The following is a 17,561-nucleotide window of genomic DNA, read 5'->3' on the forward strand; positions in this document are numbered from 1 at the left end:
AAGCATTATTTGTAATTTAAATTACAGGAAGCTACCAAAAAACTCCACCAATTACCTATAGTAATGAGGAAAATATGACATGAATGAATGATACTAATCAGAACCATTGAAATTAAAAATTTTAATCTCTTTCCCCACCAAAAAGTAGAATATAAGGGACAAATACTGTTTTTAGTTTTTGTTTCTTGGTTCAAGCTACTAATAATCTAACAATAAGGCACCAATAGTCAAGAGGCTACAAGCAAAAGTTAAAAGGGACAGGACCCTACAATTCTCCTGCTGCTGCCGCTTCAGTCGTCTCCGACTCTAGGCAACCCCACAGATGGCAGCCCACCAGGCTCCCCCCTCCCTGGGATTCTCCAGGCAAGAGTACTGGAGTGGGTTGCCACTGCCTTCTACAATTCTCCTAGAAACAGCTAAACCAAAAGACAGAAAGGACAGTCAATGTTATTTTTGTATATACCCTTCTAAACAGTAATACAAGTAAGTCACTTAATATATTCATGGTGTTAAAACAAAAGCAATGCGTTGTCAACAAGTGATAACTATTAAAAACAGTATTTGAAAAAAAACTATCAATAAATTTCACAGATTGCAAAACAAAAGCCCTTTCCACTATACTGTCTCACTTCTCAATTCATATCTGTGTTTCTATGAAATGGAATCCTAAGTTAAACTAGATATTACAAAAATAAACTTGAATGGAGAAAGAGTTCCTTGAAAATGCTTCTGAATTAAGGTATAATGAAACAAATGGCCAAAAGCATAGGATCATCTAAATTATTAAACTTTATTAACTAGAACACACACACAAACAAGCAAATACTGACTTATACACTATAATTTAAAAATCATAAAAAATCATGAGATTTAGTGATTATTAAATGATATCATATATTGAGCATCCATATAACAGGGGCTGTTTTTATTGTTTTACTTATCCCTTTTCTCATACCTATATACGCCTTTGACTGAACTGCTACTAATCCCTGAGTGCCTTTTCCCTGGCCTTGGCAGTTTGCTTCTCTGCAACTGCTAGTTCAGGAACCCCTCCCCCCTCCCTCCAGTATCCCAGCCAGCCAGTTCTCGCCTGTGATCCTGCCAGTTTGATGATGGCACAGTAAGGTTAAAATATAGTCAGTGATATTGTTTGCTTATTTGTGTGTGTGATCTAGTTAATAAGATTTAAAAATTTAGATGGTCCTATGCTTTTGGCCATTTGTTTCATTATACCTGAATTAATTCAGAAGCATTTTCAATGAACATTTTCTCCATTCAGTTTTATTCTGTAATGTCTAATTTAATTTAGGACTCCATTTCACAGAAGCACAGATATAAAGTGAGAAATGACACGGTATAGTAGAAGGGCTTTGGTTTTGCAATCTGTGAAATTTATTGATAATTCTTTTTTTCAAATACTATTTTTCACTAAACTTGATGACCGGGGCTTCCCAGGTAGCACCAGTGGTAAAGAACCCGCCTGCCAATGCAGGAGACATAAGAGATGCAGGTTCCATCCCTGGGTGGGGAAGATCCCCTGGAGAAGAGCATGGCAACCCACTCCAGTATTCTTGCCTGGAGAATCCATGGACAGAGGAGCGTGGCAGGCTACAGTCCATGGGTTCACACAGAGTCGGACACAACTGAAGCGACTCAGCACGCACAAACCTGATGATAAAGACTGACCTTCCTTAAGGCCACAGAGTAAATATGTGGCACAACTGGCATTCTTAACCAGTTCTCAAATTCTAGAAAACCTAGCTTTTAGCCCTATGCTATATCAACAATATGCAAAATAAATCTGAAGAATGAGAGGAGATAGACAGAAGTGGATCCAGAAGTAGACTAGTGATCCAGAGCCACCTAAAAGCTGGGGGCAGGGAACAAAAAGTAACAGAGGCAAGGAATTGATGCCTGTGCCAAACCAGTTATGAAACATTTTGAATATCACTCTTACATTTCCTGCATTGGCAGGCAGGTTCTTTACCACTAGCGCCATCTGGGTAGTCCAAACATCACTCCCAGGTACAATCAAAACACTCCTGTAGTCTAAGAGAGCATTTTCTTTCCCCCAAATATAATATCCTCTGAGTCACTGGACAGTGGTTCTTCCTAGTCTGAAAGTGAGATTTGGCTCAATGAAATATTTTCCTTTTCTGAAGCTGTTTTTTCTCAATTTTTCATTTAAGAATTAATGTCTAATGGTAGCTACACTGGGCTTTATAAATGATGTTCCACATATCACATAAATTATCACTTTATCTCTGACAGAAGCTTTCTAGATGGAGCACAACTGAAAATTAAGCTAAATAAATGTATTTGGGGGGGGGGGGCAGAAATTCTAACTAATAAGTATCTTCAATAAGTCCAAAAATGGTATTTTCAACACTTTCTATATACACAGAAAATTTGAGAGCTTGCCTAATCCATTGCCCAAATTCCAGGGAGATAAAACCTCTTATCAAGAGTTTAAATTTAGAAAAAGCAGCTTAGCAATATGAAAAATTTATGGTGATTTCATCATAAGTTGGTATCTACAAAGATACATGAAATGACAATACACACTTTTCTAGATGGTCATGCAAAAGAAAAAGAATTTTCCTTCATAAAGACAGATTGGAATTTCAAAGCAGATATGCCTCAGTGATGTTTTAAACTCAAGAGGGGTTGGTTATTCCAGGTAGAAAGGAAACTAGTTGAATTGAGAAAGGCTTTATTCCTCTTTAATTCAATCCTACTCCAAAAGCACTGCATTAATTTACACAAAAACAATTTTTTAAACTTCATGTAGTTTAATACTATAATTTCAAACTGTTGTAACCAAAAGTGTACTTGAAAAATTAAAATATGCATGACATAGTTGGATCTTTTAAAAAATAAATCTAATAAATCTATTAGATTAATTTAGATTAATAAATTTAGATTAATAAATCTAAAAATAAATCTAATAAAAAATATCAAAAATAATTTGATATTATTCTAATATCAAATAAAAATCACTAAAGTATCTCTTCCATATATACATATATGTGATATAGTACTACAATTTTAAATTAATTTAAAATTAATGCACAAAGCAATTAAAGTCCTAACCTCTGTGACACTAAAATTTAAAAAACTACAAGGCTAACGAAAATACATTACATCAGAACTGATCATTCATTTTCTATTAAATAGTATATTATCATTTTTTAATCTCATTACTTATCCAAACCACAGCAATGATTAACAACAAAAACAGCAACACATGGACCAATAATGGCAAATAAAAATGTTCAGTTTCATTCCTGGAAATAGTATAGTTTATTAAAATATATACCACAGTAATTATAGCAACAAGCAAATGAATAAACAAGAAACAAAAATTTGACCAATCACCCTCCTGCTTAACTCTAAAATTTAATGAATCAGCTAAGAATGGGTAGTAGCCCAAAAATCACTCAACATAAAATGGAATATAATTTAAATTACCAAATAAGCTTTCAAAGAAAAGTGTCTGCATTTGGCAACAGAATAAAAATCTCAATTTTCAGAAGAAAATGATTAGCTATTTGCACAATTACAACTGATTAAAGCTGTAACACCATAATTTCGTTACTTCAAATATATGAGTGCCATGAAATTTTACTTGCCATAAGGAAGCTTAGAACAGAGTCACATGGTTAGAGGCATTTGAAATGAAATAAAGATTAATAACAGCCATGCATAAAGCAATTAATTGAAAGAGTCAAAGTAACAGCTCTGAAAATGTAAGAAAGCACAGAAATGCTCAAAGAAAGAGATTCTGCTTTAACGACTGAAGTAAGCATGAGGTTCAAAGACACAGATTACCCTGAGGATGGATTTTTTTTTTTTAAGTTATTTAAGACATCAACAGATCTCCTGGATAGAGCAGAAAGGCAAACTTAAGAAAATCACAACTAAATGGCATTGACTTATTTCAGTCAAAAGAACATCTCCAAAACCTGTGAAGAAATAATTTATATAATAGCTGAGTTCTTTAACATACTGTCAGCCTACATAAATTAAGTACTTGCCCCTTCAGACTTTTCCACAGTGTTAGCCAGCATCTCCTGCAAGGCCCGGACAGACAGGGACTGCTCCAGCACGAAGGTGCAGATGGAGAGGTCTGGAGGGACATTCTGTGCGGAAAGAGGGAAAGCCATTATCACCATCACCATCACCACCACCATCACCACCACCATCACCATCACCATCACCTTCACCATCACCATCATCACCACCTTCACCATCACCTTCACCTTCACCTTCACCATCACCTTCACCTTCAACATCACCATCACCATCACCAACACCATCACCTTCACCATCACCATCACCTTCACCATCATCATCACCATCACCATCACCTTCACCATCATCATCACCATCACCTTCACCATCACCACCACCTTCACCATCACCATCATCACCATCACCATCACCTTCACCAGCATCATCACCATCACCTTCACCATCACCTTCACCTTCACCATCACCATCACCTTCACATCACCTTCACCATCACCACCACCTTCACCATCATCACCATCACCATCACCTTCACCATCACCATCACCACCACCTTCACCATCACCATCATCACCATCACCATCACCTTCACCATCACCATCACCATCACCTTCACCATCACCATCACCACCACCTTCACCATCACCATCACCTTCACCTTCACCATCATCACCACCATCACCATCACCATCACCTTCACCATCACCATCACCTTCACCATCATCACCATCACCATCATCATCACCTTCACCTTCAATCATCCAGACCCAAACTTACCTTATGATACTTCAGCTTCATTCACAGAAAGAAAGAATACTTGTCAGTTCTCTGACATGAGCTCCCAAATCATCCAAATATACTCTCTATACCACCCACACTTAAACCGTGTTTTAACTAGTGGGTAACTATAGCTACCATTTACTGAGTGCCTACTCTGATTAGGCACTGCACTCGAAGCTTTATCAATAACACTCGTTGTCATCTACGATAATGTGACTGTGTGGATAAGAAACTAGAGAAGTTACACTACTTTCCCAAGTCACAATTACTAGATTTTTCAAGCTGGGACCAAAAAGCCAGACTTCTCTGACGCTCAAGCATTCATTTCTAATTTGCCAAGCAGTTCACTGATAAAAACTAAAAGGACAGAAAAACACTTCACTCAGTAGTGAAGTTAAGCAAATATAAAATTGAATTGGTATAAAATATTCATTTACATAGACTTGTTCTTATTCACAAAGATAACAATTACCCTGTCTTACTGAAGTTGGATATCATATCTAGCTTCTAACTTTATATGCAACAGTTTGACTTTTATTTGCTGTGTATGTATTGCTTTATTTGGTCAATCATCCTTTTTTTCTATTTCCTTCCATAAACTTCCACTTCAATCAAGTAATAACCCCATAAATTCTGAAAAGCAGACAAACAACACAGGGTGGGAAGTGACTGCCAAATTAGACAGTACTATCCCAATCAGGAATAAATATGTTATCATCCACGCATGCTTCTGTTTTAGATAAGCAGGATCCAGTAGGCAATGCAGCTGTTCAATTCAGATGTTCAACCTAGCATTCTCTTAACAGAAGAACATTATAAATACATTAAACACAAAACAAAAGCAAGAATATGTCTTCCTAAAAAGAATATTATGAGGATAAGTTGATAACCTAATTCATTGCCTCAAAATTACAATTTACAGTGTTGAAGCATTTATTAAATTGAACCACTACCAATAAAAATATCCTTATCAGCAGAGAATGATGTTTTAAGGTTTCAAGGAAAGATTAAGTACTAGGGTTCTAGGAGTTTAAATTATTTTATGGGAAAAAAACACATAATTACTAGGTTTACTCATATCCCACAAGCCTTGTTGGCATCCATGTTTTGCATTTGAATGAACTTTTCTGAATTCCTCTATCCCTTTACATGTTTCTGTGCACCTCCCTTCCAGCCCAACTTCCCTTCATTTCTCCTCAGACTGTCTCGGCTGGTAGTCAAAAGAATCTCTCAAATCTGGGTGCAGCCACTGCTTTTATACTCCGCAGTAATTGAAAGAAGTTTTCCTCACTGAGGTATGGGGAAGTCATTCTGGTTTATACAACATTTGGCTTGAACTTTGTTTTAACCAGAACAGCTTGTCTTCTGGTCTATCAAACAGGCATTGTACATCTGCTTTAACCATTTTTAAAAACTGCATTTACCAGACTGCTTAGATAAGGATAAACGTCCATTTTGAAGACAGAGATAAATGTCCCCACTTCTACATTCCTAACGCTAGTACTCCTTCAGTGATGAGCTTTGTGGCCCAGACACCAAGGTTCATGCTGACTTGCTGTGTTTGTGCTAATCATTCTCTTAAGAAACCTAGAAGGGTTGTGTCTCCTGTCATATTTGGTGTTTGTCTTTTGTTCTGACAAGACATAAAACTGTGGTTCAGGCATTCAAAATGGGGCTAGTTGGCCACTGTGGATGTGATTTTAGACACATTCCTGTGTTACTAAGAACGTGAATTTTCTGAACTGTATTAGATTCAGGATGCCACCAGTCATGGTCAAAACAAGATCTACTGGTAGCTGCCAGCTGCACCTTTACGGGCTCATGGTCTCCTCTTGTAACTATTCAACCATTCCAGACCTTAACCAATCCTGGTTTAACATGCATCCTTACTTTTTTGCCAGTCCAATTATAACTGACAAACAACTTATGTAATTTTGCAGGTTTTGCCTATATAAGCCTCCCCTACTTTGTAGTCTAGCAGAAGACAGTTCAGATGCTTCTTGAATCTATGGCTTCCAAGCTATAGTCCTCAGTGTGACTCAACTAAAACTCTTATCTACCTCTGTCATGGACTGTTTGCTGATTATTTCCATTGACAGCAGTCAGCTAGACAAGGGTTTTCTTTCCAAAAATCCTGGGATGAAAGAGTGGAAGCTAGGAAACAGACTCCTTTCCACCCTGAAATTCAGGATAAGGTCTTTTAAATTTAATATTCTCAGTTCTAACTATATTAATAACAATTTATCACACTGAAACAAATGCTACTGGAAAAAACTGATTATTTATTCCATTCATATCCACTTAAACTCTGAGAGTTTGGAAGCTACACTTTGACAAATAGCACTGATAGAGAACTATGTTAAGAAATGGTGTGCTGGTGAACTAATGTCTCAAAAAAAAGGTCTAGATTTGCACATTTCTGTGGTGTAAATACTCCAATGATGGCTGATTTCAAAGTATCAAAGTTTACTAATCAGCTGACAAACTTGCTAAATATGTAATAATCAGCTCTCAGAAATCTGCAAAAGCCATTGCCAACATACCACTGAACTGATTTCAGACACATATTTATGAATTGCTTTAGAATCAGTATATTATTTTTAAAAAAAGAATCAGTATATTATAATAGTCAAAAGACTGGATTCTATAAACAGATAATCAAAGCTAAAATCTAGGCCTTACTACTTAGGAGCTCTTAACTTTTATAATCTTTAATTTTCTTCCCTGAGAAATTGGACAGTAATTACATCATCCTCATAGGGATGCTGTGAAAAAATAAACGAGATAATCTAAGTAAAAAGCTTATTGTATCTATCCCAAGACTATGGCCAGAGGGATGTTAAGGTCACCAAGAATAATTTGGAGGTGGCCAAGGACTTGTTTTTAAAGTGTTTTCAAGTCTACCAATAACTCTTGACATTTAGAAATGAATAAGATATGAATGTTTAAAATCATGTTTTCTTTTCAGTAAAATAAAAAAAAGCTTATCGTAGAGTCAACACCATAACAAGAACACAAGATAAGTGAGCTACTGCCATTAGCTTTGCATATAATCATTTCTCCCTATTTATGAAGCACCACTCATTTCTTAAAATCGGTTCTTAAGTGAATTCTACTTTGGAGAAATAGTGTTTGAAAACACAAAGTATTAACTATGCACCTGTTCATAACACCTAAAGTATTCCAGTATTTCCAAGAAAAGGCACTTTCTGGTCATATTGGAAAGTTTACTTCTTGGGTATATTTAAATTGTTTCCTGTTTCACTTTAATCAAAATGTTAAAGTATGAATCACTGAAATATCTTAAATTTATTTTAAAGATACTTGAAAATCACATGAATTTGAAATGAAATAATCCTGCCAACCAAATTCACATTTTTAGACTGGCATGCTCATAACAGATAGCGAGAGTTAACAGGAATAAATGCAAACTCTAGCCTTTTCTTGCTTTGGAGCCATCTCTCTCTCTCTCTCTCTCTCTCTCTCTCTCTCTCTCTCTCTCTCTCTCTCTGCCTCCCCCCACAACTCCCCATCAAAACACACAGCTAGAACAGAAAGGCTGAGGAGTGTAGAAACAAAAAATGTTTACCCCTTAGAGGAAAATTTTGAACAACACAAACCAGAGCTTTGCACGGTTATCTGTTTCTTTTGCTCTGAAGAAAAATGGTATGGTTGCTTTAGGCAAAGAATCATTACCAAAACTTGTATACTTTTTAAAGTAAACTACTAAAAATATTCCTTCATTTAGATGTATACTTCTTCAAATAACCCTGAAGTTTTTAAATCATACTATAACATTTATATTAACACCTTTTCCCACTTCCCCAAAATGAAGTTGTCAGAGGAAAATAAACAGTCTCACCCATGAATTAAAGACCAACTATATGGCCCCAAATCAAAATGACTCCTAACATCAAGCACAAGAGATAAAGTATAACAGTCAATGTATCTGTACTGGAAATGTCAACTCACAAGCATTTGCAAGTCACCATCTTTTCCTTAGTCTTTTTTTTTTTTTTTTACTCACGTCTAATTACTGAGAAAATTAATTTTTAGAACTTCAATTTTAAAGAACTTTACTTACCCTTTCAATGAGTATGCTCCCAAATCATAAAAGAAATCCTTATGCAACATATGCTTTACCTTCTAGGTGCTTCAAAACAGACCACATGGGAACATGAAATAGAAATACCACTCCATCTATACACCTACCTGCCTCTTAACCATTACATTTACTTGTCATACAAAATTAAACCAGAGAAAAGTATATACTTCAGTCTGTCTTAATGTCTATCTAGGTTGCCCAGAACCCAAAGTAGGCAGACAGTAGGTTCATAATGCTTTTCATCTAGAAACAAGATCAATTTAATCAGGATAGGTGTTCTTTGCCAAAAGTAACAAACCTAAACCAAGCAGCATGGCTGTATAACTTTTATTCTTTTTTTTTTTTTTTTTCTGTTTTAGTCTGTTTATTTTTAGGCTTTTGGGAGACACAGGCTATGGCAAATTCTTGTTGTGATTTTGCTTCTATCAATATTCTTTTTTTTTTTTCAGTGGGTTTTGTCATACATTGATATGAATCAGCCATAGAGTTACACATATTCCCCATCCCGACCCCCCTTCCCACCTCTCTCTCCACCCGATTCCTCTGGGTCTTCCCAGTGCACCAGGCCCGAGCACTTGTCTCATGCATCCCACCTGGGCTGGTGATCTGTTTCACCATAGATAATATACATGCTGTTCTTTCGAAACATCCCACCCTCACCTTCTCCCACAGAGTTCAAAACTCTGTTCTGTACTTCTGTGTCTCTTTTTCTGTTATTCTTTTTAAAACACAAACTGATCCCCATTCTCCTCCGCCTGACAAATTATTACCTGATCTTTGGGGAGAGAAATAATTTCCAAGAATAACCACAACAGAGCATCTGGCTTTGCTGGCACTGGAGAGTGAATATAAAATCAATTAGGTTTTCAACTGAGGTACCCATCAAACCATTTGGCAGCCACGGATGTATCTGCCTAACTCACTTACAAGCCTGGGGAAACATGTCGCTGCCTTGACTTAACTGTAACCAATAATTTGGGACTAAATAAGACACTGTAGGGGGCTTCCCAGGTAGCTCAGCAGGTAAAGAATCTGCCTGTAATGCAGCAGACACAGGAAACACAGGTTCCATCCCTGGGTCGGGAAGATCTCCTGGAGAAGAGAATGGCAACCCACTCCAGTATTCTTGCCTGGAGAACCCCATGGTCAAAGGAGCCTGGTGGGCTACAGTTCACAGAGTCTCAGAGAGTCAGACACAACCAAAGCAACCGAGTGCTGGCCACTATAGACCTCTTTTGTTATCACCATGTACAAACTGCATACTAACAAACCACTCCATTTGAAGACCTTGATTCCTTTGCTTATATTTTCTTCCTTAGTGTGAAATATCCAACTCCAGGTCTCCATCAGTGGAAAACAATAAAATCAAATATAAAAGCCTTTTTGGTGAAAATTAAAATACTGATTTTTAAAAATAAATTCTCTATTTCCAAAATTAATTGTTCATAAACTCCCTTCTACATAGGAATTGGATGGGCCTTTGGATGTTTATCTTTCCAAGCCTTTTTCTAACATTTACATACAACTGTATGTCCACACAGAAGGATACAGACAGGGGACCTTCTCAGTGCCCGGTTGTTGAGAATCTGCCTTGCAGTATAGGAGGTGTGGGTTCGATTCCTGGTTGGGGAACGAAGATCCCACATGTTGTGGAGCAACCGAGCCGACCCCACAGCTACTGAGAGCACATGCCACAACTAGACAGCCCATGGGCCATAACTAGAGTTCCTGCACCACGACGAAAGATCCCTCACAATGCAGCAAAGACCCCTGCAGTGGAACTAAGAAACTAACACCTGATGCAGCCAAATAAACAATGTTTTGTTTTGTTTTGTTTTTTAATAAAATTCTTAAGATGGGAATACCAGACCACCTTCGAGCCTCCTGTGAAACCTGTATGCAGGTCATGAAGCAACAGTTAGAACCAAGCATGGAACAATGGACTGGTTCCAAGTTGGGAAAAGAGTACATCAAGGCTGTATATTGTCACCCTGCTGATTTAACTCAGATGCAGAGTACATCATGTGAAATGCCAAGCTGGATGAAACACAGCTGGAATCAAGATTGCAGGGAGAAATATCAATAACTTTAGACAGGCAGATGACACCACCCTTATGGCAGAAAGCAAAGAGGAATTAAAGGGTCTCATGAAGAAGATGAAAGAGGAGATTGAAAAAGATGGCTTAAAATTCAGCATTCAAAAAATGAAGATCATGGCATTTGGTCCCATCACTTCATGGCAAATGGATGGGGAAACAATGGAAACAGTGACAGACTTTATTTTATTGGGCTCCAAAAGCAATGTGGATGGTAACTGCAGCCATGAAATCAAAAGATGCTTGCTCCTGGAGGAGGAGCCATGATGGCGGAGGAGTAGGACGGGGAGACCACTTTCTCTCCTACAAATTCATCAAAAGAATATCTGAACGCAGAGCAAACTTCACAAAAAAACTTCTGATTGCTAGCTGAGGTCATCAGGCACCCAGAAAAGCAGCCCATTGTCTTCGAAAGGAGGTAGGACAAAATATAAAAGATAAAAAGTGAGGCAAAAGAGCTAAGGACGGAGATCCGTCCCGGGAAGGGAGTCTTTAGAGGACGTTTCCAGACACCGGGAAACCCTCGCACTGGCGGGCCTGGGGGAAGTGTTTGAATCTCGGAGGGCAATCTGACTGGGAGGGAAACAATAAATAAAACCCACGGATTATGAGCCTAAAAGCAACTCCCAGCAGAAAAGTACCCCAGACACCCGCATCCACCACCAGCAAGTGGGGGCGGTACAGAGAGGAGCGGGCGACATTGCTTGGGGTAGGGTCCGGGCCTGAGTGCCCTGAGGACAATCGGAGGGAGCTTTTGTGAGTTACCAACTCCAACTGTGAGAGAGCAAAAGAGAGAGAAAAAATTAACCGGCCAGAACACACTGCCGGCCGTTCGCAGAACAAAGGGCCCGAGAAAGTCCAGAGAAGAGCTCGCAGGCTGCGGACCGGCCCAGCCCCGCCGGAGGCAGGAGCAGGTCGCGGCGAGACACAGGGCGCAGGCACCGGTGCGGGCGGGGACTGGGGCTGGGGACAGAGAGGCCAGAAGGCAGAGGCACCCGACTGGCGCCAGCGGAAACTGAGACTCGGACCGCGGAAGGGAGTAGGCGCGCCGCACCCAGGTAAAGTGCGCCCGTCAAGCCCCTGGCTGCCTGGACCGCTCTGACAGGGAAGGCACAAAGAGCAGGCTCAGCTTTCTATTCCGTGCTTTTGTGGAACACCTGAGGGCTGGAACCTCGCGCAGCGCAGGCACGCTCCATACGGAGCAGCCGGGAGCCTGAGCGGCGCAGACGGAGAAAGCAGCGTCAGCCCCTCCCGGCAGCCCCAGCCCATCCCCGCGGCACAAGCCTGTCCCCACAGCGCCAGCCCCTCCCCGCAGCGCCAGCTCCTCCCCGCAGAGCGACGGAACTAGCTCCCTGAATAAGAGTCCACCTCCGCCCGCCTGTGTCAGGGCGGAAATGAGGCTCTGAAGAGACCGGCAAACAGAAGCCAAATAAATAACGGGAACCGCTTCAGAAGGGACCAGTGCAACAGATTAAAATTCCCGTAGAAAACACCGACTACACCGGAAGGGGCCTGTAGATATCGAGAAGCGTAAGCTGGAACGAGGAGCTATCTGAAACTGAGCCGAACCCACACTGACCGCAACAGCTCCAGAGAAACTCCTAGATATAATTTTACTTTTTTTTCTTTAAGAAAAAAAAAATTTTATTTTATTTTTTATTTTTTCTCTTTTATTTTCCGTTAAAATTCCCCATTACTCCCCCATTACTCCTTAACTTTCATTTTCATAGATTTTTACGATTTTCTTAATTAGGGAAAATTTTTTTTTCTTTCTTTTTTTTTTCTTTTTTTTTTTTTTCCTTTTTCTCTTCTATTTTTTTTCTCTTATTTCTTTTAAAGTCCTCTAGTACTCCTCTACTACTCCTTAATTTTCATTTTCAATACACTATAACCTTACAAAAAAAAAAGAAGAGAAGCCCTATTTTTAAACTGAACTTCATATATATTTCTAAAATTTTTGTGTGTGTGTTTTGGTTTTTGTTGTTAATATCGTATTTTTAAGAGTTTAACCTCTACTCTAGATTTTTAACTTTTGTTTTTCAGTATATGATATAAATTGTGAACATTTAAGAATCCAATATTCAGTTCCCATTTTTATTCAGGAGTGTGTTGATTATTCTCTCCCAATCTTGACTCTGTTTCCTACCTCAGAATACCTATATTTCCTCCTTTCCCCTTCTCTTCCCAATCCAATTCTGTGAATATTTGTGGATGTCTGGGCTATGGAGAACACTCTGGGAACAGACAACTGCGTAGATCTGTCTCTCTCCTCTTGAGTCCCCCTTTTTCTCCTCCTGCTCATCTCTATCTCCCTCCTCCCTCTCCTCTTCTTCATGTAACTCTGTGAACCTCTCTGTGTGTCCCTAACGGGGGAGAATCTCTTCGCCATTAACCTAGAAGTTTTATTATCAGCGCTGTATAGTTGGAAAAGTCCTGAGACTACAGGAAGAATAAAACTGAAATCCAGAGGCAGGAGACTTAAGCCCAAAACCTGAGAACACCAGAAAACTCCTGACTACATGGAACTTTAAGTAAAAAGTGACCGTCCAAAAGCCTCCATACCTACACAGAAACCAACCACCACCCAAGAGCCAATAAGTTTTAGAGCAAGACATACCAAGCAAATTCTCCAGCAACGCAGGAACATAGCCCTAAACGTCAACATACAGGCTGCCCAAGGTGACACCTAACACATAGACCCATCTCAAAACTCATTACTGAGCACTCCATTGCTCTCCAGAGAGAAGAAATCAAGTTCCACGCACCAGAACACTGACGCAAGCTTCCCTAACCAGGAAACCTTGACAAGCCAATTGTCTAACCCCACCCACTGGGTAAAACCTCCACAATAAAAAGGAACAACAGACCTCCAGAATACAGAAAGCCCAGTCCAGACACAGCAATCTAAACAAGACGAAAAGGCAAAGAAATACCCAACAGGTAAAGGAACATGAAAAATGCCCACCAAGTCAAACAAAAGAGGAGGAGATAGGGAATCTACCTGAAAAAGAATTTAGAATAATGATAATAAAAATGATCCAAAATCTTGAAAACAAAATGGAGTTATAGATAGATAGCCAGGAGACAAAGATTGAAAAGATTCAAGAAATGTTTAATAAAGACCTAGAAGAAATAAAAAAGAGTCAATTAAAAATGAATAATGCAATGAATGAGATCAAAAACACTCTAGAGCGAACCAAGAGTAGAATAACGGAGGCAGAAGATAGGATAAGTGAGGTAGAAGATAAAATGGTGGAAATAAATGAAGCAGAGAGGAAAAAAGAAAAAAGGATCAAAAGAAATGAGGACAACCTCAGGGACCTCTGGGACAATGTGAAACACCCCAACATTAGAATCATAGGAGTCCCAGAAGAAGAAGACAAAAGGAAAGGCCATGAGAAAATACTCGAGGAGATAATAGCTGAAAACTTCCCTAAAATGGGGAAGGAAATAGCCACCCAAGTCCAAGAAACCCAGAGAGTCCCAGACAGGATAAACCCAAGGCGAAACACCCTAAGACACATATTAATCAAATTAACAAAGATCAAACACAAAGAACAAATACTAAAAGCAGCAAGGGAGAAACAACAAGTAACACACAAAGGGATTCCCGTAAGGATAACAGCTGATCTATCAATAGAAACCCTACAGGCCAGAAGGGAATGGCAGGACATACTGAAAGTAATGAAAGAGAATAACCTACAACCTAGATTACTATACCCAGCAAGGATCTCATTCAGATATGAAGGAGAATTCAAAAGCTTTACAGACAAGCAAAAAAAAAAAAAACACAAACCTTAAATGACACAATGGACCAGCTAGACCTAATTGATATTTATAGGACATTTCACCCCAAAACAATCACCTTCACCTTTTTCTCAAGTGCACACGGAACCTTCTCCAGAATACATCACATCCTGGGCCATAAATCTGGTCTTGGAAAATTCAAAAAAACTGAACTCATTCCAGTCATCTTTTCTGACCACAGTGCAGTAAGATTAGATCTCAATTACAGGAAAAAAATTGTTAAAAATTCAAACATATGGAGGCTAAATAACACGCTTCTGAATAACCAACAAATCATAGAAGAAATCAAAAAAGAAATCAAAATATGTATAGAAATGAATGAAAATGAAAACACAACAACCCAAAACCTATGGGACACTGTAAAAGCAGTGCTAAGGGGAAGGTTCACAGCATTACAGGCTTATATCAAGAAACAAGAAAAAAGCCAAATAAATAACCAAACTCTACACCTAAAGCAATTACAGAAGGAAGAAATGAAGAACCCCAGAGTTAGCAGAAGGAAAGAAATCTTAAAAATTAGGGCAGAAATAAATGCAAAAGAAACTAAAGAGACCATAGCAAAAATCAACAAAGCTAAAAGCTGGTTTTTTGAAAAAATAAACAAAATTGACAAACCATTAGCAAGACTCATTAAGAAACAAAGAGAGAAGAACCAAATTAACAAAATTAGAAGTGAAAATGGAGAGATCACAACAGACAACACTGAAATACAAAGGATCATAAGAGACTACTACCAGCAGCTCTATGCCAATAAAATGGACAACTTGGATGAAATGGACAAATTCTTAGAAAAGTATAACTTTCCAAAACTGAACCAGGAAGAAATAGAAGATCTTAACAGACCCATCACAAGCAAGGAAATCGAAACTATAATCAGAAATCTTCCAGCAAACAAAAGCCCAGGACCAGATGGCTTCACAGCTGAATTCTACCAAAAATTTAGAGAAGAGCTAACACCTATCTTACTCAAACTCTTCCAGAAAATTGCAGATGAAGGTAAGCTTCCAAACTCATTCTATGAGGCCACCATCACCCTAATTCCAAAACCAGACAAAGATGCCACAAAAAAAGAAAACTACAGGCCAATATCACTGATGAACATAGGTGCAAAAATCTTTAACAAAATTCTAGCAAACAGAATCCAACAACATATTTAAAAAATCATACACCATGACCAAGTGGGCTTTATCCCAGGAATGCAAGGATTCTTTAATATCCACAAATCAATCAATGTAATACACCACATTAACAAATCGAAAGATAAAAACCATATGATTATCTCAATAGATGCAGAGAAAGCCTTTGACAAAATTCAACACCCATTTATGATTAAAACTCTCCAGAAAGCAGGAATAGAAGGAACATACCTCAACATAATAAAAGCTATATATGACAAACCCACAGCAAGCATCACCCTCAATGGTGAAAAATTGAAAGCATTTCCCCTGAAATCAGGAACAAGACAAGGGTGCCCACTTTCACCACTACTATTCAACATAGTGTTGGAAGTTTTGGCCACAGCAATCAGAGCAGAAAAAGAAGTAAAAGGAATCCAGATAGGAAAAGAAGAAGTGAAACTCTCGCTGTTTGCAGATGACATGATCCTCTACATAGAAAACCCTAAAGACTCTTCCAGAAAATTACTAGAGCTAATCAATGAATATAGTAAAGTTGCAGGATATAAAATTAACACACAGAAATCCCTTGCATTCCTATAAACTAACAATGAAAAAACAGAGAAATTAAGGAAACAATACCATTCACCACTACAACAAAAAGAATAAAATACTTAGGAGTATATCTACCTAAAGAAACAAAGGACCTATACATAGAAAACTATAAAACACTGATGAAAGAAATCAAAGAGGACACAAACAGATGGAGAAACATACCGTGTTCATGGATTGGAAGAATCAATATTGTCAAAATGGCTATTCTACCCAAAGCAATCTATAGATTCGATGCAATCCCTATCAAATATCAAGGGTATTTTTCACAGAACTAGAACAAATAATTTCACAATTTGTATGGAAATACAAAAAACCTCGAATAGCCAAAGTAATCGTGAGAAAGAAGAATGGAACTGGAGGAATCAACCTGCCTGACTTCAGACTCTACTACAAAGCCACAGTCATCAAGACAGTATGGTACTGGCACAAAGACAGAAATATAGATCAATGGAACAGAATAGAAAGCCCAGAGATAAATCCACGAACCTATGGACACCTTATTTTTGACAAAGGAGGCAAGGATATACAATGGAAAAAAGACAACCTCTTTAACAAGTGGTGCTGGGAAAACTGGTCAACCACTTGTAAAAGAATGAAACTAGAACACTTTCTAACACCATACACAAAAATAAACTCAAAATGGATTAAAGATCTAAATGTAAGACCAGAAACTATAAAACTCCTAGAGGAGAACATAGGCAAAACACTCTCCGACATAAATCAAAGCAAGATCCTCTATGACCCACCTCCCAGAATATTGGAAATAAAAGCAAAACTAAACAAATGGGACCTAATGAAACTTAAAAGCTTTTGCACTACAAAGGAAACTATAAGTAAGGTGAAAAGACAGCCCTCAGATTGGGAGAAAATAATAGCAAATGAAGAAACAGACAAAGGATTAATCTCAAAAATATACAAGCAACTCCTGCAGCTCAATTCCAGAAAAATAAATGACCCAATCAAAAAATGGGCCAAAGAACTAAACAGACATTTCTCCAAAGAAGACATACA

The 17,561-nt window shown here is 38.4% G+C and overlaps 1 protein-coding gene across 1 annotated transcript in view; it reads right to left on the reverse strand.

Moving 5' to 3' along the window:
- RYR2 (ryanodine receptor 2) overlaps positions 1–17,561 on the reverse strand; it is a 798,221-nt gene that overhangs the window by 516,319 nt on the left and 264,341 nt on the right. Inside the window, exon 3 of the mRNA XM_061161401.1 lies at positions 4,038–4,142. Within this exon, the coding sequence (XP_061017384.1) occupies positions 4,038–4,142 (105 nt within the window). The remainder of the gene's footprint in view (positions 1–4,037; positions 4,143–17,561) is intronic.

Source organism: Dama dama, chromosome 15 (genome assembly GCF_033118175.1).
Source record: "Dama dama isolate Ldn47 chromosome 15, ASM3311817v1, whole genome shotgun sequence".
Classification (NCBI taxonomy): domain Eukaryota; kingdom Metazoa; phylum Chordata; class Mammalia; order Artiodactyla; family Cervidae; genus Dama; species Dama dama.